This window comes from Zonotrichia albicollis, chromosome 5, assembly GCF_047830755.1.
Source record: "Zonotrichia albicollis isolate bZonAlb1 chromosome 5, bZonAlb1.hap1, whole genome shotgun sequence".
NCBI classification, from domain to species: domain Eukaryota; kingdom Metazoa; phylum Chordata; class Aves; order Passeriformes; family Passerellidae; genus Zonotrichia; species Zonotrichia albicollis.
In genome coordinates, this window is record NC_133823.1 from 4,070,245 (window position 1) to 4,094,533 (window position 24,289).

The following is a 24,289-nucleotide window of genomic DNA, read 5'->3' on the forward strand; positions in this document are numbered from 1 at the left end:
GCAAAGGATGTGCTTAGGATCTAAATTAAATTTTACCTCCAAGCATTTGCCTCTGAAAAGAACAAACTTCAAATCATCTTTAAGAGCAGCAATTCCCATGAAGTTTTCCCAGTGAAACATTAAGAGAATGACTAACCTGTTCTTTCCTTTTACTTTCCTGAAAAGATTAAAGTTTGCTGGGGAAGCTAAATTTGCCAGGCAAGTTCATGGCTTTGCAAAGGAAGATTTGAAGTTTTCAGTGTCTGGTTTACTAAAGGAATAAGCCGTAGTAATAAAACACCTTGTGCACATTATTCAAAGCTAGAAAAGCCTGTCAGGGACACATTTTTATATTCTTTGTCATTATTTTCCTCTTTGACAGGGAGGGAAACAACCATTTGTGAAAGTTTTGGTAGGTAGCTTTATAAACAAGACTCTCACCCTCCCTGAACTCCATTTAGCTTGGATACAAATTCCTGGGCTTGGATACAAAGAGCATCCCTGAGTCATCAGGAGGAATGTCTGTGCATCACTATGGACCAATTCCCAGCAATGCCACTGACCAGAAGATGGAATGGTCTGCACCCTCACCCAATGGCTCACCCAGTCACCTGAAAACAGCAGTATTTCACCCATCAGCCTATGAACCCCCTCTGCTGCACTCTCCTCCTGTGATTTATCCAGGACATGGTGCTGCCTTTTAGTGCCTCTCACTGGGATATGACCAGACCCCACACAAAGCTGGTAAAGAACTTTAAATGAACAAGAACAGCAAGATTTACAGTATCCCTAGGGCCCAGAATCTTCATATGATCCTTCTTCTGCCCTTTAGTATGAGAGCTCTGACATCTTGACAGCTTTAATAGAAACCCAGGAGGCAGAACAAGAAAGGAAGATCTTCGTAGTCCGTCTTGTCTTTTTTAATATGCTGAGGGATATTAAAACAGTGAAGCAGTAATACTTGGGACTGAGGGAAAGAGGTAACAAGACAATGCTTTAAAGTAAAATTGTAACATTTAGGTAGTGAGACAAAAACACACCAAGAAATTCAGTCAGCAGCATCCCTGCCCATCTCAAGTTCTTATCAAAGAAAAAAAAGAATCAAATGCTTTGATTTATAATTTCAAAGTCTAAGCCTGAGTTACATCTCTTCTGGGTTTTCTGCTTAATGTTATGTCTTCCACAATTTACCTTTGAATTTTATTTCATCTATGAAAAAGGTTTTATAATTGGCTTATTGTCAATACACAGCTGCATATATATTCTGGATAAAGTGAATAAAAACAGTAATAAAGAATATTAAAAAAAAAGAAATCCTGTGCCATATAAACGGCCATTATCCACAGTTAATAATGATAAATATATAAATAACACCATCTATCTTTAATCATAAAGAACTTCAGAAAATTATGGCCCAGCACCATAATTAAATACTGTAATTAAATTAATGGAAGTTCAGCAACTGAGTTCAAGGGGACCAGAGCCTGCTTTTGCACAGGGCAAGATAAACATTGAAGGATCAGTTTAACCATCAGCCAATGGGCCACCTGTGCAGGGAAATTGTTTTGCAGGTGAATTTAACTCTGGGACTTCTGGACAGGGAGGAAACGCTTCTCCACAGGTGGCTGAGACAACACATGCAATTAACTCTCTGAGTCCTATGGTTAATTGAAAAATAAAAAAAGAGAAACTATCAAACAAATCCCCCATTCTCATGTGTCTTCCCTCCACCCCCAGAGCTGCAAAGACAAAGATTGGACAGGAGGTTACTCACCGTTGAGGAGTCACCGCTTCCCGTCTCAAGCGTAGCTCCCTCAGCACAGGTGGGTGGGTGGGTGGAAAGTTGACTAGCCCTGCCCCCATCTATGACATCACACTCTACCTCATAAAAGGTAGTGAAAGTGCTCTGAACTCCAGTCTGATTTCCGAGAGATACAGAAAAGAGATAGTGAGAGAGAGAGCAAGAGAAATATTGTGCCGTAGCGTAGAGCGAGGAGAGAGGGAACGTGTGCTGAAGGAGCTATGCTTGGCCAAGGACACAGGGCCTCCTCCACGGTGAGTAACCCCACTGGCTGGGGTTCCTCTCACTCCTTCCCACAGCACAGGCCTTGCTCATTCAAGAGGGGAACGTTTTTGGCACCTTTTGATGACAACCAGTGAGGACAGAAAGCTCTACCCCAATTAAACACTGGCTGACATCACATCGGGCATGAATTTGGTCAAGAGATTCCTTATTTCATGTGTGGTTTTGTACAGCCAAACTGCACAAAAACATCCACACCAGCGCAAGCAGCTAAAATTTCAGTGATTGCAACAGGAATTATACTTGTGTCGCCCCATGTGGGATAAACATCCAATTCACACCTGTGGATTGACCCTTGAGTAGAGTAATCCAGGGGTTGGGCCTCCTACACCAATGCATGAGGGAGGGCAGGAACAGAATTATGGTTTTCTTGCACTGAAAATGAGAACTGACAAACTGTGCTGAAAGAACAAGTGAGGGAAGTATAAAAATTCTGGGCATATATTTATTTACAGAGCACACTTTCAAGTTCCAGAAAATAGCAATAAAATTGCAAAGAGGTGATGTTTTTAAAAATACACATTTTTAGACAATGACAGCCGTACAGGCTGAGGCACATTTTTTTTTTTTTTTCAAACAACATCCCAAGGACTGATACTGGAGGACTTAAAATGGGATATTCAGTCTACTTTATTGTAAATGATATTTTTATCATCCAAATTCTTGAAAAGCAGGTTTGGGAGTAAATATAATTGCTTATATTATCCACTGGGATTTTCTTAATAACTTAGCTGTAGACTAAAATTGAAAAATAGTGTATTTTTTTTTTTCTGCTGCTACACCTAACTCCATTAAATAAAACTGGTTAGAGAATGGGGGACTTATTCAGTGCCAGTAAACACTGCTAGTGTAAGAGCCTGCCTTTTGGAAGAGGAAAAATAAATACTCCCTAAATGTCTTTTGAGGGTATGTATTAGAAGCACATGGAGTTAATACTGATGCTTTCCCTCAGGCTTTTTTGGTGCTACAAGGTTCATGTGAATTATAATCTAATAATGATTAGTATTTCTGTCTTAATAATGAATTATGTGCATTCTCTGCTCTGTCAGTGTGTACTTTGTTTTTCCCTCCTTTCTCTGACTGAAAAAAGGAAGTGTGTGACTCATGTCTAGTACCAGTCACTCCACCTGACAACAGAGTCAAGCATTTTCCTTCTTAACCTTCAAAACTTTTATCACCGTGCTTATCCTGCAGTATCTGCAGATGTTGCTTTAAAGCAGTGCATTTGTGGGATTAAAAACTCAAAAAAATGGGTGCCCAGTGGGCGAAATGAAGAGTTATTGTGGCTGTTAGAGATGAGATGTAACTGCAGGAACACAATGCAAAACTAGGCTGCAGCTGAGGAATGCTCAATGTGACAGTGCTGTTCATAATTTAACTGCTTTCTCTGTACTTCATCTCTTGATTACAAACTATTTGCATGTTTTGAAGACAGGAGGAAAACCTCCTCTGGTCCCCTGTATTGCATTGACTCCTTATTAATATTTATGTTTAATGGCCTGATAAAGAGAAAAGAAAAATCCAATTTTTAAAGGCTTTTATGGTAAAAAGTACCAAGTAGTATTCAGTGAATTCATAACTTAGGTAACCTATGGCTTGACTACTGCACCACAGTTGTTTTTGCCAAATAAAGTAGGAACATATTTCAAACTCCTATGGCCACCAGTCCTGATGGAGTCTATGTGAGGTTGCCCCATCTGATAAAGAGAAGGATGTTTAGAGGATATAACCTTAAATATCAGAAAAATTACACATGTAACAGCAGTTCTAAGATCTTGTAAAGAGAGTTTAGAGAGGTAAAGAGGTAAATTGTCTTTTATTGGGATGAAACATATGGAAAAAGCAGAATTAAATCCTGGAAGACTGAGTATGGCAAAGGATATTCTCCAGTAAAAAGAGAAGAAATATGGAGAAATATGGAAAATTCCAATAATGTGATATAAACAGTTCAATATATTGGGTGGCAGATTATACTCCAGATGGTATTTTGGGGCTAATTCTACTTAAATCTGAAATCTTGTTTTGACCTACTTAGTATGATATCTGTAGCTGATAAAGAGAATATAAAGTGAAGAACAAAGTTAAGAGATGTGCACATTGACCTAAACACATTACTGAATAAAGCAGAGAAAGAGTACACCTCATGAAATTATTTTTAAATGTATGTACGCTCAAGCAAGTGTATAAATCTTCAAAATGTTTCAAGGAACACAAGATTAATTAAATGAGTGTATGGAAATGCAAAGAAACAGTAAATGAAGACTTTAATATCAATTATTTTCTTAAGAGATGTAAGTTAAGCCTAGCAACATAAGAAAAATATATAAATGCTGGTCAAGTAATTGATTTAATCACTTGCACCCAGCACCAGAAATCAGTTTAAAGTAGGGGTCCATGTTTAGCCTGACATCAAAGATCTGATGGAAAAATATCCCAATGTGCTTTCTTTCTTGCTCCAAAGGATGAACACGTGGTGGGAAAGGCAGCACCACAAAAGCACCTCTGGGTGCTGTCTGGGGAGTTTGAGCTCAGAAAACCAACCCTGCAGAAGCATCACCCAGACTGGCACAGACACAGAAGGTGAAACAGGATGGATTCAAAGGAATTGAAAAGAAAGCTGGAAAAGGCCATGTAAAAATGCCAAAGTGACACAAATCATAAAAATCTGAGAGCTTTACACAGACACACCTCTGACCCAAAGAGAGCCAGCTGCTCTGGGGCATCAGCATGATGGATAAGGGGGAAAATCCTTTTTGTACATTATCTGTCAGAGTTAAGGAATGATGAAATATGGAACATCCCACCTGACACTGAGTAAAGCTGTAACTTCTCTAACTTTTTGACAATGGAAATGTTGAATATAACCAGTTGCAGGTATAAAAAGGGGATGAAAATGTTTCTGCAGTCTTTTGGTTCAGATATTGATGCTCTAATCCAGTTTTACAGAATTTTAATTTGGTCTTTGATGAGATTTAGCACACATTACTTGTATATTTCATCTCAGTTTCCAGACACACTATTGCCTACCTGGGAACCCAGTTCACAAGGTTTTGATGAGGTATTAGTCAGAATCAGAAAGAACTGATGTTAAAGGAAAGCTTTTGGGAATATCGAACAGTAAGAGGTTAGGATTGATTTTTCTGATACTCGATAGTTTCTTTTACTTTGATTTCATATCAATGTCTTAATTACATTGTAGAAAACAAACCCTTTTTGTTGAAGCAGCTGCTTATCAGCCATGTGAGATTAGATGTGATAACAGAACTATTCTTCCTGTGCTTCTATGAGGTACATAAATAATAATTGTAATAATAATATCACCCAAGTGTGGAAGAAAATATTTCAGAGGTTAAAGACAGAAGGCTACTTTTAACCCTCCTCACTCAGTTACCTCTCTTCCTAAACGCCATTATGACCTCCCTCCCTCATTTAATGGAAACACATCTCTTTTCTGGATTTTATGAAAAACTTTGTTGTAAGCTGTTCTGTTCAGTATTTGCAGTTGATTTTGCTCAGGTTGGAAAAACCTGCTGATGTTTTCCCTTGAGTGCACATCTTTTTGTCTGGGAATAGTTCTTTGTATGTGTTACTTGTCTGCAACTCTGGTTGTCAAGAAACACAATTACAGTCAAAGTCAGTGATGAGTCTGAACTTTAGCTGTTATTCTTTTAATATCTGCAAAAGCACCATCTGATAGCACTTTACAAGTGGGATTTAGCGTCACCACTTTCCAACTCAAGGAGTTAAATAATTGCAAGAGCTACAAGATGTACTTCTGTATAAGAAACACAACACAACATCTCCTATTTTGAGTTAAATCTGTCATTGTGGAAATTCAGTCCCCTGTAATTCCATGTGCAAGAAACAAACCTCATTTTCATTTATGGCCTTGGGATGAACCTATTAGCAAATCTGTGCTGTGCATTAGGAGCTGAGAATGCCCCGGGGGAAAGGAATTCTTATTTAATACAAAATGTGGATGCTTGGTCCCAAACCATCTCTGTAAAGGCAATAAGATGGGAAAACAAGTGAACATAAAATAGCACCAAAGCCCTCTCTTTCTTTATAGTAATTCTTACAGGAATAGTCCTTTGGGACCATATCTTAGGGTGTGTTAGAATGGTCTTTGAGCCCTTCTAATTACTGTAGGGCTGCTGTAATTTGTGTATCACAAAGCCATTAAATTCCCATTTTCTTCCCAGCTCATTCAGCATGGCCTGGAATAGGAAAACAGGCTGAAGTGAAGCTGTAACCACTGTAGCAGGTGAGCCTTGAATTTTGAGTGGCTACTATTTTTAAAGCAAATGCAGTATGCAATGAAGCACATACAATAGTATTTCTTTCAATTCTCCAACCTTTTTCTATGGTCATATTTGGTTCAAGCCTCAGTCTTGACTCTGTAACATTTTACATGGTTTTCAAGGAATTAAATGGCTTCATATTGTTTGGGGTCAGAAATGCTTTTCTTTGCAGAAAATTGTTCTAATGAGAAATTTCATTAAATTTAATCTTCACAAATGCATGAATATTAGTCACTTGATAAAGCACAAGAGCATGTTCCCCAGAGCCAAAATGCTTCTCAACAAGGATAAAAGTCTGACCTGTCTAAATTTAAACCTACTGAACGCAGACATATAGATGGTGTGTGTGCTTCTTGTCTCCATGAATATATTATAATGAAGACAAGTGCAGTGTAATTTTGCTTTGCAAATTAAATTCTAGATAACATCTTTCCATTTATGCAGGATATATCGTTTCATATTTATGTGTGTTTACACATGCATTCATACAAACTGAGGTATTTTCGTAGCCCTAAACATAGTCCTAAATATAAAAATTGGAGCTTCAAAAGAAGTGAGATTATTGTACAAAAAATACTTTCTTGTTGGATTTTTCAGCTGTGTCTTGAGCTTTGTTCACCTGCTTTTCCTGACATAAACTCTGTCTGCCACCATCCACCTTCTTTGAATACACTAAGGAAAACAGATTAACCTTTCCAGAGGCTTCTGCACAGCTTTTCCTGTGGGTCACAGTTATGATCCCCCTGATGCCCAAAGCTCAGGCTGTGCACTATCATCCAATCCAGCACCTTTGGCAAAGGCAAAACCCTGAGAATTCCCTGACTCAGGAGCAAGATCCTGCAGGATCTTTCACTCGGCTGAATCAAAACTCTGTAAAATTGTCACTTAAAAGAGAACTCTGGAGGACTCCTGTATAACTTTTAACTTGAAATGAGCTGATGATCAATATTAGACCTTCTCAGCTGCTACACTGTCTGCTCCAGGCCTGGATCCCTCCAAGGAATCCAAGCATAAACCCTCTGAGCTCCTTGTCCATGCTCCCCTCACTGGGATGCAACAGGTAAGCTACATAAAATAAAGTAAATTCCTATTATCGTCAAATATTTGGGCGAGGCATTGCACACAGCTTTAAAGTCACTACAGGTACATCTATTTGTCTCTTTTATTTTTTTTTATTCATCTTTAAGATGTTTCATAGGATAATTAGGAATTCTTCACTGTTTTAACTTTGAGAAAGCCCTAAGACAGAGCTTCTGTAAAATACATCATATGTAATGAATAGATGACCATGAGGGATTTTATCAGCACTCATTTTGATTAACCTGCATAACTCACTGGTGCCTTTGTCCTTTAGGAGTAGTAAATTGACTCAGTTGTCAGGATGATAAATTTTTTATGTTACCACATCATCAGGTTGTCCCTTCATGGACAGTGTACTGAGGGACATTCTGTGCCAGCAGGAGTTGTAGACTCCTAAATTAATCAGCTCAAACAAATTTGCTCCAGATAAAGGTTTATCCAAACCTGTATAAGTATGTATGCTGCACATGGCCATGTATTTTGGAACTGAATGCACTTCTCTGGCTGCATTTCACCCTCACACACATCAGTCTGTCTGCATACATTCAAACACTTAGGCAGGGGTTACTTAAATGTGTCTCCAACCCAACTGTCCAGTTAAAACATATTTCTGTATTTTTCATGTTTGTTATATCTCCCAAAGCGGATGACATGAGCTACTTGAATATACCCTATAGATCCAGATCTCACTTTCACAACCCAGCCCCAGCCCTCCTGTCCTGGAAGCTGTCTTTTCACAATGCCAAAATAAAGACCTCGAGTTTTTTATTTCCTCTACTTGCTTCTTCTATTAGGCAAGTAAAAATTATTGTGGAATTAACACATTTTATGGTCCTGACTTTATCTCAGTCCTTTCCCAACACTGCAATTCTTTGATTTCATACTCTTATCTTGCTTTTGGGTTGGCGTTCTTTCCCTGAATGTTTCATATCTCCTATTTCTTTGGCTTACTTCCTTATTATTTCCTAAGTGCTGTTCTTTACCCTCTGCTTCCACAGAATCACAGGATCAGCTAGGTTGGAACAGACCTCTGAGCTCATGGAGTCCATGCCATGGCCCAGCGCCACCATGGCACTGAGTGCCTTGTCCAGTCTTTCCTTAAACCCTTCCAGGGACTGTGACTCCACCACCTCCCTGAGCAGCCCATTCCAATGTCTAATCACCTTTTCTATGAAGATATCCTTCCTAATGTCCAACCTAAACCTCCTCTGGCACAGCTTAAGACTGTGTCCTCATACTGTGGCTGGTTGTCTGGAGCTGGGGAGAGCCCCCTTGCTCCCCTGCTGCCCATGGTGCTCTGGATGCAGCTCATGGATTGTGCGGTTTCTGGGCTGCCAGTGCACATTGCTGGGTCACGTGGAGCTTTTCATCAACCAACAACCCCAAGTTCTTCTTATTTTTCTTCTTCTCAGGTCTGCTCTCAGCCCTTTCTCCTCCCGGCCTGTGTTTGTGTCAGGGATTGCCCTGACCCAGCTGCAGGACCCTGCACTTGGCCTTGCTGAACTTCATGAGCTCCTGCAGAGCCCCCTCTCCAGCCTGTCCCGGCCCCTCTGGATGACATCTCTCCCCTCCAGCGTGCCAGTGGCACCGCACAGCTCAGTGCTGTCACAAAACAAGCGCTGAGGGTGCACCTGATCCCAGAGTCGATGTCAGTGACAAAGATGTTAAACAGGGCCAGTCCCACCACCAGCCCTGAGGAACACACTCATCCTGGTGTCCACCTGGACAGCGAGCCCTTCACTACAACTCTTGGAGTGTGACCAATCAGCCAGCTCCTTATCCACTTCTCTGCAGTTTAGAGACAAGGACATGTGAGCCAGTTGTTCCATTTCTATGGTAAATTTATAGCAAAACTCATTTTGTCACTAGCTGAGTAACCTTTTTGCACTCCTGAGAATCTTGATAAGAAGGAGCTCAACAGTTTTGTCAATTTGCCAACTGTCCCTTCAGGAACGCTTCTTTCACATAATCCTCAATTCTTGCCTGGTTCAGGAGTATGAAATTGCTCTGTTTACCAAACTCCTAATCAACACTTTTCCCATTCTCTTAAGCATTTTAAATGCAAAGGTTGTCTCTGATTGCCAACTTTAAAACAGAGGAAGACACCCCAGAAAGGCTTTCTGTTTCAGGGAATTGAACCACCCCACCAGTGGCTGTTAAGGGCTCTTAATCCAAATTCAATGAGAGATGGCCTTGCTCACTTTTAATAACAGGTGAACTTCAAACTACCTGATTTTTCTTTGAGTCTATAGAATCAAAGACTTGATATTTTACTGCCCACATGATACCAACTTGCTTTTGCAGTATGAGGTAGTTTAGAGTGATTCAGCCTTAATTAAAAGTAGGATATTTAAGCCATTTTTATAAGATGTAAAATTGATAGGGGAACTGCTGGTGAGCTCATCTGAACTGCTGGATGCTCACTGTTATTCTCTGATAAATAATGAGGCTCATTCATATTTGATGAGGACTGGCTCTTTCTGGTTATCTTACTCTTATCACTGATCACAAATAAACATGTAATTAATTTGCAGTATATGCAGTATTTGTTCATCCTTTTATGTTCACCCTCCCAGTGCAGGTGTTTTGTCAATTTTCATCATGTCCCACCCAAAACTAATGGGATTGCTCCAGCCCTTTCACCATCCTGTTCCTGCTAAATTCCTCCTTTCAATTCCTCATTTCAATTCACCAAGCAAGAACTCCTTGATAAACTCACAATCTTACCTACACTGTCTTGTATCTTCAGCAAAATATAGGAATCCTTCTCTGGGTATCACAGTTGATCCTATTGTGTCAAGATAAACAGGACTTGGAAAATAACTGGGAACTGGATCCAGGTCAAGTGTGTGTTTGGGGTGTGCTTTAGCTACTGATTCCACACTTTTGGACAGTGTTCAAAGGCACGTGGCTGCTACTCTGGATGACACTGCACATCTGTCTGGTTCAGAAGTTTGAGACTCTGGCAAATTTTCCGATAATACAGCTGATTTTATCAGTAGGGCTCTAAATCAAACCTGAACATGATAAGGAGCTGCCTTGGATAAGGGATTTTCTTAAATTCCGCTCAATTTAATCCTACAGGAAAAACTGTGGCAAATCTACTAACACAAACCAGAACTTTAAAAAATGCAAGCTCACAGCCTAAATGGATAGTTGGTAAATGAGCTGATCAGCTTCTGAGCAGAAGTAAAGAGAACAAGTGGATATTTACTCTAGGATAGGAAATAAATACATAGATTTGTTTTATTGTCATTCTCTTGCTAACAAGAGGCAGACAGGAATGCTGGAAAAATAAGCAGCCCTAGAGTTAGAAGTCTATTTTTTTAATCTAAATAAGAAATATCATTAAAAGCAACTGAACAAAAGTAGCTCCCACAAAAAGGCAAGGCCATCAGCAAGAGTTAAGTATATGTAAATGGGATTTACTTCTCTGAGAGCAGTGTACTCTCAGCACCTCAGAGGAATCATTCCAATACAATACTGCAAGTGATTATGAAGCAAATATACATTACCTTAAATAAACCAAAGCAAGAGACAAAGCAAATTATTTTGAAGTGCTTTTACTCTGTAACTTCATTAAAGGAGGTTGTCTATTCTCAGAGGGGAACTAGAAATTGAATATTGAAATCTAAAATTACAGAAATGTAAATCTGTTTATGGATCAAGGTCAAAGAGAGTTCTGTTATGAACAAGGCTATCATCTACACAGTTGGAAATATTTTTAAAATATTTTTAAATTTTTGATATTAGTTTGTTTTTTTCTTTTATCTAACATCCTCCTCACTGCTTTTGCTTATTTTCTTCCCAAATTTTTGCTTATTTTTGTATTTCCAGGGCTCCTCACCGAACAACTTGTATCAGGGTTTTTCGTTATTTTACTTTTCACAACTCCATTGGAATTAAGAGTCTCACCTTGGAACATAAAGGGCCAAGTCAACAGAAGGTCTAAATTGCTAAATTGTCCCTGCATTCTAAATAAAAACGTGGGATTAGCTGATGTGTGCTAACTCCCTATTGCAGGTCTTACTTAACCGTAAAAATAACTCTGCTATCTGCATGGAGGGAGTCTGATGGGAAAGATCAAAGGAGAAAAAAGCAGAGGGGAAAAGGAATGGGAGGAAGAAAAGGGAAAACAACAGAGGGTTCTTTACTGAAATAATTCACAATTCAGGACTGTGACATTTTCTTACTTTTTGATCTGTTTTCCTATTTGCAGCAAAGTCACTGATGCCAAAAAGGACCCTTCTTTTGCTATGCTAGAATCATACCAATCTATAGAGGAAAAAAGCAAACAAGATCAGCTTTATGCTTATTTTCAGAGGTAAACCATACTGAACTACTGAATCTTGGGGGGAAAAAAGGAAATAGAAGTTTCATCAAAAGACATACGGCACATTAAATGTTATGTACACAGTATTTTTGAAGTTGTTGCAACATATTTTTCTCTAACAAAACTGTAAGAACTGTGGGGTGGCTTTCATCTGTCTTTTAGTTTTTAATTGGTTTTATGTCTCTTTCCTTTATATATAACTATGCATACACCCACACAAAGATTCAAACATACATATGCATACATTCATTTCATTTATAAATATTGATTAATACTCTTAATAATGAAAAAAATCAAGCAGAGATCCTACTCCCCATAATAGTTCTGAATTGCAAGTCATCTTTTGGATCGCTCTGAATTGTCTGGTGGTTCTTTGTAAACACAGTAGTAAGTTACAACATTGAAATAATTGTCATGGTGCTTGATATTTACATCAAAACACTTCAATATATCACAATCACAGAAACTTACTTCTGTACTCATAGGTTGGGAAGCTTGAGTTCTGCATTTCTCTAGTACTTCTAACATTGTACTGTATGCAAGTTGCCAAATAATGGTATTTCATTTTAGTACAAATAAAATACTGCTTATTTGTAATTGGCTATCCAAGAGAGAATGAAGAAGAAGATGGAAGCAGAAGCAGCAAGTAGACAAGCAGATGTGGATGTGCACTTGGATACCAGACCTCTGGATAGCAAAGGAGCATACAGTACCCAGCACCCTGAAGATCAACAGCTCAGAAAACACGGTCAGGAAAGCTCTGCACTGACTGATCACAAGATAACGCTCTCACAAAGGGATGCACAGGAGTCCAGCTCACTACACCTCCTCCTGCTCAGAGCACCAGCAGAAGAAGCAAGCTGGGCAATCTTCACATTTTCAGTTTTACCGAGTCTTTGGAACAGACCCAAATAATTTCTGTGGTTGAAGCTCATTTTGCCTTTGAGACTGACTGTGAAAAACCCCACCAAACAGAAACACAATGGTGATGGAGCCTGGGAAGCAGCCAACAATGCCAGACTGGAATGATGAACTCAAGCAGTTTGGCCACTGATAATTCCACAACGGATGGGGATGTTCCAGGAACGAGGAGATGCGCAAGGCTCACAATGGCTTATTCAGCATCCACAAACACTGAATAAAGAGACTCCAAAAAAGAAACACACACAACCACAAAAGCCAAGCCAGGAGAAGCACTGATTCGGGGGGTTGTTTTAGAGAGATGAACATGACAACTCAATGGGAATGAAAGGCTGGACCCAGATGGCAGGAGGTAAGAAAAGATCATGGCAATTATGATGCAGCATAGCTGTCAGTGATACAAGGACAGATCACGCCGCTGCTGTCAGGAAAATGGAAGAGGATTTTTCATTGCTGTGGGAAGATCAAGGCATTAAAATTACATACGTACATACGTCAAGAAGTGAAGACCAATTGCAGGACAGATACAGGAACCTTTAAGCAGCTCCTTTTAGGATTGTGTATATGACTTCAGAATGTCTGATCCAAGAAAGCCTGGCAAATGTTTAAGACCTTCTATAGCGCTTTGCAAAGAAAAAAAAAATAAAGTTATGTGACTGAGAACATTTTCTGTGACTTCTGATATGTTTGAGGAAGGCCAGTGATGCCACTGGGGAATCTCATGGATGGAATGAAGGGCACAAGTTTGTTCTAATAATCTTCGTACTTGATTGGGCTTAAACAATGAAAGGGTGCTTTTTCAAAACCATGTCTGGAAACAATTTGTTTTGAGCATCTTGGGTCTCAAAAATCACTATTGTTTTGAAACCACTCAGGAGAGTGGAATATGTTACAAATTTGCATACATATGGTCTGTACTTGAGTTAGAGGATAACAAAGGTGTCATGGGGCTAAACTAGTGTCAAAGAAAAAATAAAAAATCACAAAGAGCAGCCATTGCCTCTTTGTGGTTCTAGCATACTCCCAGAGGCTCAAAGGCCAACACAGGAGAAGGAAAAAAATATTTCAAAAATGTAAAAAACTCATTGCTTACAATATTACTGCCACCTGTCTTTATTTCTGCAAAAGGTTGCATGTAAGAAGGCTGAAGTGTTCATAACTGGGTGTTATTAGAGTATATAATCACTGCGCTTCCAATAGGACTTGAAAACAGCATATATGTCAAAATTTAAATTTATTTTGCTGGCCTTCCAGAGTCGTTTGCTAAACCTAGTGTGCATTGGAACCTGAGTGAGTGAATCCCATTAGTCATCACCATCTTAACAATATGCACATCATAGAGAGTTGGCTTCTGCACAGAGGAAGGAAATTACCAGTACTAACAAAGGAAAGAAGATTTATAACGAGCAAATATACAAAAACTCCAAATAATTCTAATATTCACAGCTTGGCAATGACTTTCTAGGCTATGAAATTACTTTTCTTTTGGAGGAATGAAGATTCTACAAGGTTAGTATAAACAAAGGGTAATTGGAAAATCAAATTGCTCTACACAAGTTATTGTAAGGCCTGGAATAATGGTGATAGAATAAAAAATAAAAAAAATAAAAAATAAAAAAAGAAAACCAAAAAAAACCAAAACTTGTTTATGATTCAGTGGACTTTTGTTTTGCACATTATTGCAATCAAAACTTCTCCCTTTCAAGCGCTACATGGGAAACAAATGGCTAAACACAAATCCCGGCTTACCCCTGACACAATGAGCTCTCCTCCCAGGTTCTGAACTTCTGCCTTCACTTTGCTGCAGATATTGAGCTGGTGGCAGTACAGGGCAATGCGCTGCAGGTAGGCCAGCAGATCCTGCTTGCAGGCTGAGTCTGGGCACTGCAGACAACACAAATGCTGGTTAGATGGAGCTGGGCTCACGAGATTAGAGACAGGTAATCAGACAGTGGCAGTGTGTGCGTATTAGGAGGATTTATTCCACTTTATCTTTACATGAGGTACTAGATAAAACCTGAAAACTCAAATTCTACCTTTCATTAAACTCAAAATTTATGACTTGCAACCTAAAGATGCACTCTACCTTTCTGAAAAACGAGAAACCTCTTTATCAGCATTATGAAAATAATAATTTTAAATTATGCTCCGCAATTTATGGAATTGCACTGAACACCCAAAATGTCAGGTTTAACTTGAAACCCCAGGTTGCCTGTTGGACATCCCAGTTAACATCCAGAATGGAGCAGTTAATGTCCAGATAAACCCAGTTCTGAGTGGTTGCCCCCAGTGCCAGCTGCGGTGTGCCTGGCAGCTCCCCTGGCATTTGTGCAGACATCCTGAGGATTGGATCAGGTGTGCTGGATGCTGTGAGGGTTTTTCACAATCAACAGAACCAGAAAGGGGCCCAGTACAATTTATTCATAGTCTCTGGGACTCTTAATAGAAACTGCATCATCCCTCACAATACCAACAGCATAACAAGCAACAGCCTTGTAGTTAATATTCCAATCTTGCCTCAGGAGAGCAGGCCTCAGTAATTCACTCTGATGAAACAGAGCTAAAAGGGCCCACTGCTAACAGCATGTCTCCAATAAATACTCTTTGGGGCTACCCAGCAAAGTCTGAGTGACAATTCTCCTGCATGGCTTGGGGACAAAGATTCCAAATATGCCTTTTTATCACCTTACAGAGCTTATGTTCAAATAAAAAAATAAATATTATCAGAACATTTCAAGAAAAACTGATAGAATTAAATGCACATGAGTCAACAACATCACAGCTCCAACCCTGAGATCACTGCCCTGGCCCCAGCAGCTCATGCTGGCAGGGAATGTGCTCATGGTGAAGTAGTTGGAAATATTATTGTCTATAACCTCAAATGGAGTCATTTGGCTTTTTTCTTGCCCTTTAAAATTAGTAATAAACAAAGCTGGAGCTTCACTATAGAGCCTCTCTTCCTCAGTTGCCACAACTTTCAGGCATTAATCCCTAAAAGAACTCTTCTCCCTACTGATGCCAATTTAATATAAAAATATTTACTCAGTTCTTGAAGTCTCTGAACTGAAAGAAGTGAATTTAAAGCAATACTTCTGAAGAGTAGTCAAGGCTTTAAAGACAAATACCTTGGAGTGAAAAAAATCTAAGGGCTCTTTCATTGGAACAATAATTAAAAATGCAGCTGTCCACAAGAAGTTTATATTGCTCAAGGGTCCCCAGAGTTCTGTGAAATATCATTAAAGTGTAAGCATTTTTACAAATACTTCATTCTCAAAATAATTTAACTGTTTATTTTTAGGGTTACAGTCCTCTGAAATTTAAAATATGACTCAAGTCAAGGCACTCTTAGCATAACAAGGCTCCTTCTGTTTCTTTCTTTAAAATATTCCACCTCTGCAAACACTGCAGACCAGGAATTTCATCAGCTGACAGATGGATTTCTTCTTTCTGATATTAAAATGAACAGATGCTACATTTGAAGGACTGGAATGGGTTAACTACAGGAAAAATGCTTGCTGCTGCTGAAGACCTAAACCCAACATTTCTGAGGCTACAGGAAAATGGAAGCTTTGGGGTTTTTTTGCCACTCTGGCCCATATTCCATGGCAAGGTGTTTCACACTGTCACACTCTTACTTGAAGCAGAAAATGACATTCATATTTTGAAGAGAAAGACTAGAGGCAAGGAAGTTAGCTGTTCCTACTTCCAGAAAATTTTCTCTTGATGACAATGAAATGAGAAACTATAGGAAATTTACACAGGGAAAAACATTGAAGTTTAATTTGTCTTAATCCTAAATTATCTATGTAGGACCTGGATTGGAATTTGGCTCTTGACTTTTAATACGTTGCTCCCTCTTGCTTTCCAGATGAATAAATAAATCTGAAAATCTATATACAGCAAGGTCCTCTGTCCAGCTGTGACATGAATTTGGTAAAGGAGCGAGGACATGCACAACACACTGAGACAAACCAGAAAATAGGGAGTCAGAGAATATTGAAGGAGTAAAGAGCCAAATCAAGGGAAAATTGCTGGAAGAACGAGCTGAACAGAATCCAAAGATTCTTACTTGAAGAAGAAAATTATATTCTTATTTTGAAGGGAAAAACTAGAGGCAAGGAAGTTACCAGTTCCCACTTCCAGCAAATTTTCTCTTGGTGACAATGAAATGAAAGAAACTATAGGAAATTTAGAAAGGGAAAAACAGTGTAGTTTAATTTGTCTAAATCCAAAATTAGCTATGTAGGACCTGGGTTTGAATTTGGCTCTTGACTTTTAATACATTGCTTCCTCTTACTCTCCAGATGAATAGATAAATCTGAAAATATACATACAGCAAGGTCCATGTCCAGCTGTGACATGAATTTGGTAAAGGAAGTGGGGACACAGACCCCACAACACACTGAGGCAAACCAGAAAATAGGGAGTCAGAGAACCTTGGAGGAGTAAAGAGCCAAATCAAGGGAAAATTGCTGGAAGAATGAGCTGAACAGAATCCAAACATTCCTAGGGACTTGGCAAGGGAAATGGAGCATCCAAATCCTTCCTGCTTTTTTTGCAGCAAAGCCATTTTGGAGGTGATGATCTCACAGGTCTTTTCCAACCTGAAGGAGGCTTTGTCTAATTCTATCAGGCCCAGAAGTGAGGCCATTTCTGAAATTTGGAGAAACTCATTTATGAATATCCTGCTCTGCAAAATGCTGATGGGTCTAGAAGAACCAATGGGAAGATCAGATCAAAGCCTCTCAACAGGTAATTTTCTGGTAAAACAGACTTTTCCTGCAAAAGCCAGCTCATCCATAGAGTTCCAGCTCGTTTTGGGGTACCTGATCAGCTACTGCCCGCGCCAGTTTGTCCATCCTGGATCCTGCCTCTGCAATCTTCTTGGCTGCATTAATGACATCGGATGTGTTCTTCAGGGGGCCCTTCCCTCTGTGGAACACAAGACAATCACCCACAATCTCAACAAATCATGAAAAGCAACACTTCTTGTGACCCTGTTTACTGCTCATTTTTAAAATAGTAACACAAATGTCTTCTTAATTTATTACAATTTTGCCTTTTAAGTACTTTGTAGTACAGCTTGATTAAGAAATCTTTCTGCTGTATTTCCTCTCCCTCACAAAATGCCTCACTGGCAATTTAGTCTGATGGTTCCTTCAAGCACATGAGCTGCACTTAATAGTATATGCATTTTTAAGCGCTCATTAAGCCAATGTTGATCCTGGAATACACAACTATTTCAAAATGATGTGATTCCCAAGCCAGTGCTAAATATTCAGCTCATCATGTCTAAGGCAAGAATGTCACATTTTAGAAAACTTTTCTTTTTAGAAGATTTTTTGTTGGAAAATAAAGAGAGGTGAAGCATAATCATTCTGTTACACACTTGAATGTTACACTTAAAACATGTCTACTTAGCTTCAGGCCTGATCTTTCACCATATTTTTAAGATGATGTACAAAATTCTGGTTTTAGTCATTAAAGCTACCAAAATGTATTAAGACAGAAGGTCTCTACAGACTTCTGTGAGTTTTCATCAGACTCAAAACTTTAAACCTGGTTGTACCAGTAAAATTGCTGCTGCTCCTGAGAAAGTCTCAACTGGAAGTGAGTTCATTTTCCATTTTTTTTTTTAATGTGGAAAATGACAATATGGTCAAACTTTTTCTTTTTTTTTAATTGAAGAGAAAGCATTTTTTCTAAGCACAACACTGCATTATTTTTGGAATTTTTTAAAAATCTATAATGGCAAGATGGCAAGAATTACATGCTGAAACATATTTCCATTTTAATCTTCTTTCCAGACTTTCATTACCAGTTTAAGCAGATGAAATACAAGTATCCCACTTCTGATGAACTTAAACTGCAGCAAAAGTACTTCTTGGTGACCTCATGTGCTTCTACATTAATTACATGAGCAGCTCTGACTGTCACGAACTCCCTGCATTTGAAAAATTATTTGGTTCTTACACTGCTGAGGTTACAGCCAACCAAAAAGGTGTGAAAGGCTTGTTTCTGTTTTAATGGAATATATTAAACAACTTGTTATTGAATCTGATGCAGATTGAGGTGCACTTTGATTTTTTTTTTATTTACTTCAAATGTGTCAGTAATCTTTATCTCAGTCTCAAATTAGTTTTGTTCTTTTGATGCTAGAAAATACAATTATCAAACTGCCAATTTCATGCTCAATATATCAAAGGTTGTCCAGGAGGTTGCAGAAACTGTGAATAATCTGGGCTGTTGCTTCAAAACATAATTTCTTCCTTCCATGAAACAATGACACTGTTTGGGCAGTTTTCACCCTATGTTTTGTTGACAGAAGGATCAGAGACACCAAGACAACACAAATAAAAGTAACACAGAATTCTGTAAAATATCCTCTCCATCCATTTCCACCTCTTGCCACCATCCCAGGTTGCTGCAAGCCCCAACCAACTGAGCTTGAACACTTCCAGGGATGGGGCAACACAAAGAGATGAATAAATGAATGTTTGATTTTAATCTTGGAAAAAAAAAAATAACCAGGAAGATTTTAATCCTGTTTTGTGCAATCACATTTTGATAAATACCATTTAAACTTTTGAACCCACTTAAAAAATAAACACTGAACAAAATTTAATTTACTACAGTGATCTGGAATTCAAAGAATCTTGTAAACCTTTCTCCCTGGTGTGATTAACAACATGGCCATAATAAAAGACAATAATTCTATTTACATTGTATCATTAATGAATGGCCTCTGCAATTAGAGAAGAATAAGGCATCAATAGAGAAAATAAATGAAAGCAAAAAAAAGAAATCATTACTGACAGACTCCCACGAAGCATTAGATCAAACCAGTTTCATTTCATTTGGTTTTTTTTTTTTTGAAGGAAGCTCAATGTTTAAATGATATAAATAGTTCTGCCATTATTTTTGATTGACACAAATTGTGCTGAAATGTTGAAAGTTCAGAGAGGCACATGCACTTAGATGGGTGCTAAAGGAAATGTCACTGGAGTGTCTGTAAGGTCACAGACTAACTTTACAAAATGATCTGCAAATAAAAGAGACTTACAAATAGCACAAAATCTTCATGTCATTAATCCCACTTGGACAAACACCCAGGGCAGTGTGTATGATGAGCATTCCTTGGCTTTGCATCCCCAAAACCACAGCAAATCATCCCAAAAGGCTACAAAGCAAGCAGAAAAGGGGAGATGTTGCCCACCTGAGCGGCTCAGCTGGGGCTCTCTTGTCCTTACCTGGTGAAATCTGTCATTTCCATCATGATCATGCACATCTGCTTGGCCAGCACAATGATGTCATTGCCGCTGTCGTCCCACTTGGCCACCTCTGCATCCAGCTTGCTCTTCTCCTGGTGGAATATCTCCACCTGCTCAGCAATCTTTGCCTTCTCCTCCTGGGGCAGCTGGGCCATGATAGCCTGGAGAAAATACAGCAGTTGGGCATGAAGAAAAGGAGGATACAAAATGGATCCTTCCAGCGGTCCCACCCAACAGCTTGAGTTTCTTTTTATGGGAGCTGAAGATACCAAGTAAAATCCTGTAGGCATCTGATTTCTGTCAGGACATGTAAAAGCACATTCACAGCACGTTTATGCCTCTTCTTGCACTTTCAAGATGATAAAGTTTCTATTTATGATGTCGTGATTATTCACCAGTTGACAAAGGAGGATTGAATCGCAATTTTGGGGAAGAATAAAACCAGCGACGTTTATGGGAAAAGGCAGACTGAACTGCTGTGTCACTCCTAGTCTCATCCTCTGTCAGAAACAGAGGATTTCAGATTAACACAGCACTAAAATAAGCTATGACAAACAAGACAATGCATTTGAAGTGAATTATAACAAGTGTATCTTTTAATGATACTTAGTGTTCAAATTTTCTATTGGAAGAAATGCAAAAAGGCACTGGACAGGTTGGTACTGATCTGCCTCAGCATGGACAAAGCACCAAGTTCCTGCTCCCCCCAAAAAACTCCCTAAAACATTATAATAATTACTTCTGAAGATCAAATGGACACTTTGAATAATGATTTCCAAGTTAAGCTTTTATTTGGCTCTAGGGGATCTGAAGACCACATTATGCATTTAATGGGGTGTGACACATATTTAAGTGTCATTACATTTTTTTCTTGTTTATGTCACTTTCAATCAGCTGAAGTCTTTTTCCACATATTCTTAAAATGCTCTTGGCTTCTAAAAATTCGTAATTGACCTTATCCCAAACTGAAATTAAAAAGGGTTATAAACAGTAGATCAGAAAATGAGAAATTTGCAAGTTAATCAAATTAAAATTCAAGATGAGTTTTAATTAGGCCTTATCAATGTAACTCAGCAGTTTCAAATGTGAGCATATTAGTCTTTGCACAGAAAAATGCAGTGTAAGTCAAGCTAATAAATAAATATATAAAATGCACATAAAACAACAGAACTGAGGAATTAACTGAAATTAAGAGAATATGATAGGATTAGTGATATTTGGGAAGTTTATCTTGCCTGTGGGTTCTCAAGTGCCTGCTTCACCTGCACACTCTTTAAACTGGTAAACAGTGCTTTAATAATTCTGTTCCAGCTGCTGATGTGCTTTCAAAGCAGCCATATCCTACAGCAAATGCAGCCTGTAAATTCCACTTTTATTTCTACTGAAGACCAACACAAGTCTTTCTGCTAAAACACTCCCAGCCTTGTGGAGTAAGCATATTAAACAAATCCATTACGTGGCATGAATAAAAGTATTTTGCATCTTTTGCACAGAAAAGTTTCAGAAAAAATTCAGTTCTGCTCAGCACTCCAGACTGGGGACTGGGCAGCTTCTGCTTAGCATTGGTTCCCTTTTAGGTTTTTATGATTTGTTGTTTCCTGTGCCACATTGCAATCTGTATTATTCAGGATCTGTCTTTATGATATATTATGTTTATACAGCGTGTAGCTGATCAAAGCAGAAGGATTTAAGCACAGCAGTAATAATAACCACAGTAAATGTAGTAGAATTTAAGAATCCTAAGTCCCCAGGTGAACTCCATTCTTAGTAAGAAAAATTACTGCAGTCTTTACTTGGGTTTCAGATCAAGAAAGGATGACATTCTACCCAGTCCTAAATGTAACCAAAGAGATGAGAAAGGTTGTGAAATCTGACAAAATAGTCTGTACTGTATCTCAGTTCTGTTAGACCTGAGATTTGCTTTAATAGTCAATACTTTGACTATCTCAAACAGGAGTTTATGCCCTTTAAAATATCAAAATCACGAAAGATATTCAACTACATCCAGAACAGTTCTGTCACCAGTCTCACAGTAAGGAATCCAGGTATTTTTTGCCTTAGGGATGTCATGATAAAACTCCCATTTTTCTGATACATGGTTTTCTGATGTGGTTTATTTACCACCTATGTTCAGTATTCAGGGAAATAATTTTAAGACAAAAAGAAATCTCTGCCCATTTTACTGGATCCGTGCCTTGCATTTCTCCCACACCTCTGAGTAAGCTGCTTTCAGATTTCTGTTACTCCACTGTTTCTTTGCAGGGTGTAAATCCTTTGTGTCAGGCCCCAACCCACAGCAGCTGAAAACTGTCCTGGTCCCCTGAGCTTTCACAGCATCTTCGCCTGCTGCTCTTTGGGCTCTCAGCCCTACAAATCCTCTTCCAGACTCCAAGGTAAGAAATCCCCATTCCAGTTATCAACTTTTGCTGGTGTTAGAATTTGTGGGGAAGATGCTTTTTATTTAGTCCATAGCTTCACTTCCAGCACATCAGAACAAATCAGACTTGTGTGAAACATCAATGAAAATAAATCAGATAAATTCCCAGTTTCCTGATGGTTCTCTCCTGGAAAATGTTAAAATGCTTTTCTTTAAAAAACTCTTTCTTTCAAATCAAATATATCATCATGACGCATAAAATTATAGTCTGATTATGTTTTTTTAAATAATCTGAGCTGAGAAGACTATTCAGTAAAAAGCAAACATTCATCAGAGGGTGGCATAATTCTGAGTGTTAACAGGAATATTCCTGAGTGTTAACAGACTTCACTTCCCCAGCACCTGTGACCCCTGAAGCACTCATCAGCTTAATTTGCAATCCCCATGCACAGGCTGAGGTCGCAAATCACAGTGACTGGAGTTTATCATGATGTAATTACCCTGGTAAAATTACATTGACTCAGTAGCAAATGTCTTCAATTACAATTAAATTACAGGGACTACTCAGTAGCTTAAACAGATCTTCCTGACAGGTTTGCACACTGGGAAACATGACTAATGTAAGATTTCTCTGGATACAGCACATGGTGCACTGATGGGATTTTTTAATTTTTTTTTTTAATTTGCTGACGACTCCCACATTTTCATCACATTCCAAACCTGCAAAGCCTCCTCTTACAGCACTAGCTGGAGCAAGCAGCTGATACTAGGCAGCACAAAAGCCTCAAGACCATTCAATAAATGCTACTCAAATAGGTTTGACATGAGAAAAATCCTCAACAGCTCTGTCAGCTTGGTCCCATCCTTTCCTAAACAACCCTGAGGGCTGGAAATCACTCTCTGAGGCAGAGATTGCATTGGTCCCCACTGGGCACACGGGTGGGTTTGTACTCACCCGCGCGCTCTGGCCAGCAATGAGCTGGTCATCCTCCGTCTGCACGCTCGTCCGGCTGCGCACGTCGTAATCCTCCTGCTCGAAGTCTGAGTCGTCCTCCAGCTCCTCAGGGGTCTGCAGGGACACACAAAAGCCACAGAGAGGAGATGACCAGCTGGAAAAGGACACAGAGCAAGTCCCCCGCACAGTGAGATCTTATTTCATTGACTACCAGCCCAGGAAATGCTGTTCTGTTCTCCTCTGAAATGAATTTGTCTGCCCCAGCAGTCAGGGACTGAAATTGAATTGTCTTAAAAATTAAATTGTTTCAACCCCTAGTTTTCTTTACAAATGGCATTTGTCATTACCCTGCCACAACTTTTCTTGCTGCAATTTCTCTTAACTCTGTTAACATGATGAATGCAGTTCCAGGAGCAAATATCCTTTGGAAACACTAACAACTGGAATGCAGTATTTTAAAATGATGTTATTTCATATATAAATGGTCACTAACACTATTATATTACTGGAAACTACATGTAATCTTCAAAAGAGAAAGAAAATACCTGGGAAAAAGCAACTCACATCCTGGAAGAAAAATTTATCAAAGCAAATAAAAGATTTCCCATTGAAAGAAATTGTAAATTATGTCAAATGGTTTTGAAACAAACATGAAATTTATAATCTGTGTAATGTTGGTTCACATGGTCCTTTTCATATACAGAGCTTTGGAATTTGACTCATACTCCTGCTGAGACATTGATGTCTTCAATGCTAATGCTACAGATGAAGAGAAAGTTTCTTGGAAGATTTACTAAATCAAGTTACGTATTTTCAGGCTTCAGATTGTTTAAGATGTTGGAAGGAGGGAGAAAAAAATAATTGATGGATCTGTTCATTTGGGGTTTTTCACCATGTAGCCAAAAGTTCTGAGAAAAAAAGTCCTTATTTATATACAGAGAGACAGTCTTCTTAAAATCAGTATTAGTATGATATTTAATATAGAGGGT

At 38.8% G+C, this 24,289-nt stretch overlaps 1 protein-coding gene across 7 annotated transcripts in view; it reads right to left on the reverse strand.

Moving 5' to 3' along the window:
* Positions 1-24,289, reverse strand: part of CTNNA2 (catenin alpha 2) — a 494,680-nt gene that overhangs the window by 14,816 nt on the left and 455,575 nt on the right. For 6 of the 7 annotated variants that reach the window (XM_074540542.1, XM_074540543.1, XM_074540548.1 and 3 more), the window contains 5 exons: positions 23,301-23,414; positions 19,948-20,129; positions 17,524-17,629; positions 14,447-14,581; positions 1,754-1,897 (listed from right to left, as the gene is read on the reverse strand). In XM_074540542.1, the coding sequence (XP_074396643.1) occupies positions 1,754-1,897; positions 14,447-14,581; positions 17,524-17,629; positions 19,948-20,129; positions 23,301-23,414 (681 nt within the window). The remainder of the gene's footprint in view (positions 1-1,753; positions 1,898-14,446; positions 14,582-17,523; positions 17,630-19,947; positions 20,130-23,300; positions 23,415-24,289) is intronic. The other variant, XM_074540544.1, reaches the window with a different exon arrangement.